Genomic DNA, 1,572 nt, shown 5'->3' with positions numbered 1-1,572 from the left:
TATACGACAATTAGCATACGGTGTTCCTCCCATATATTTTTGATGAGTGTTTGTGTATTGGTGAAATCACAACATATCAGTGTTTAGAAAATTATTGCAAAAGTGTTTTACATTTATTTTCGAGCGAATATTTAAAAAAACTGAATGCCCATGATGTTCAACGTTTAATTACACAACCTGAGCAAATAGATGGTTTTCCGGGCATGCTAGGTAGTCCAGATTGTATGCATTGGGCTTGGAAAAATTGTCCAGTCTCTTGATAAGATCAATACACACGAGGCGATCATGGTCACCCAACAATAATGTTGGAAGCGATTGCCTCGTATGATTTGTGGATTTGCCACGCTTACTTTGGACCAACTGGTTCAAATAATGATATCAATGTGTTAAACCAATTCGATTTATTTAAAGAGTTACTTGAAGATAGAGCTCCACTGTGTAACTATATGGTGAATGGAAAACATTTTACAAAAGGCTATTATTTAGCGGACGGGATTTATCCTGATTGGACGACACTTGTGAAATCGTTCAAAAGTACGGTTGAACCAAAAACATCAAAATTCAAAAGGTACCAAGAGGCAGCAAGAAAGGATATCGAATGCGCTTTCGGTGTACTTCAAGGTCGTTTTGCAATCATTAAAAGTCCTGCAAGACAATTCTATATCGAGAAAATCCAAAGCATTATGTATACGTGTGTGATTTTACACAACATGATAACTGAAGATAATTGTCAAGCTTTTTGTGGGTTAGAAGAGGATTATCAGCCAGTTCGTCGTGCATTAACAATACGAGAAAGGTTTGATACACATTTGCGAATGGACAAAGAAATACGCGATTCTACCATTCATCGTTTTCTCCGAGACATGCTTATCGAACACATTTGGAGTTTACGACCTAATGCACGTATTAGATATAACTCACAAGAAGACCTTCGGCAATTCCCGGACATGTCAATGATGGTAACGAAGCAGGACCTTCGAGAATTCACCAAGATGAAGAAGAGGACGAGGACGAAGACGAGTGCGAGGAGTAGTTTAATTTTTTTATGCAATGTAATATTAAATTTCAAATTTTTATTTGTATTTTTTTTTGTTTAATAAGGAAACTTTAATTAATAAAAAAACGAAGTTTAAAAAAAATTATTTAATGAAGGTGCGTCATGGTACTAGCAGTTAGTGGTTGGTTAGGGATGGAAAGAAGGTGCTGATGTGGCAGTTAGTGATACCATGACATTATGTCATGGTTAAGAGTGGCCTATGAGTACCATTACAACAATGGAGGGTGTGAGTTTTGTGTGTATTTTTTACACTTTTTCTTTGGCAGTGTAGACCTTTAGTATGAAGTAATGATCGTGTAGATTTTTTTTGTGTGGGTGAAAGTGAGATAACATTTTTTATATTAATTTATTTAATATCATATATATATATATATATATATATATATATATATAACAACTTAAATTAATTTGCTTAAAAAACATAATTAAATCCTACAAAAAATATCATTTAAAAATACGATTACATAAAACTACGCATACACAATAAATAACTATTAAAATACTAAACGTTACAT

General features: G+C 33.5%; 1 protein-coding gene across 1 annotated transcript; it reads left to right on the top strand.

Moving 5' to 3' along the window:
• The first annotated feature begins 302 nt into the window (after nt 1–302).
• LOC139842360 (uncharacterized) lies at nt 303–1,341 on the top strand. The gene is made up of 2 exons (XM_071832508.1): nt 303–959; nt 1,324–1,341. Exons 1-2 carry the CDS (start codon nt 303–305, stop codon nt 1,339–1,341), a joined length of 675 nt encoding a protein of 224 aa, XP_071688609.1.
• Nucleotides 1,342–1,572: the final 231 nt, after the last annotated feature.

The sequence above is a fragment of the Rutidosis leptorrhynchoides genome, chromosome 4 (assembly GCF_046630445.1).
Source record: "Rutidosis leptorrhynchoides isolate AG116_Rl617_1_P2 chromosome 4, CSIRO_AGI_Rlap_v1, whole genome shotgun sequence".
NCBI classification, from domain to species: domain Eukaryota; kingdom Viridiplantae; phylum Streptophyta; class Magnoliopsida; order Asterales; family Asteraceae; genus Rutidosis; species Rutidosis leptorrhynchoides.
Note: the sequence above shows the minus strand (reverse complement) of the source record. Positions and strands in the feature narration are given on the sequence as shown.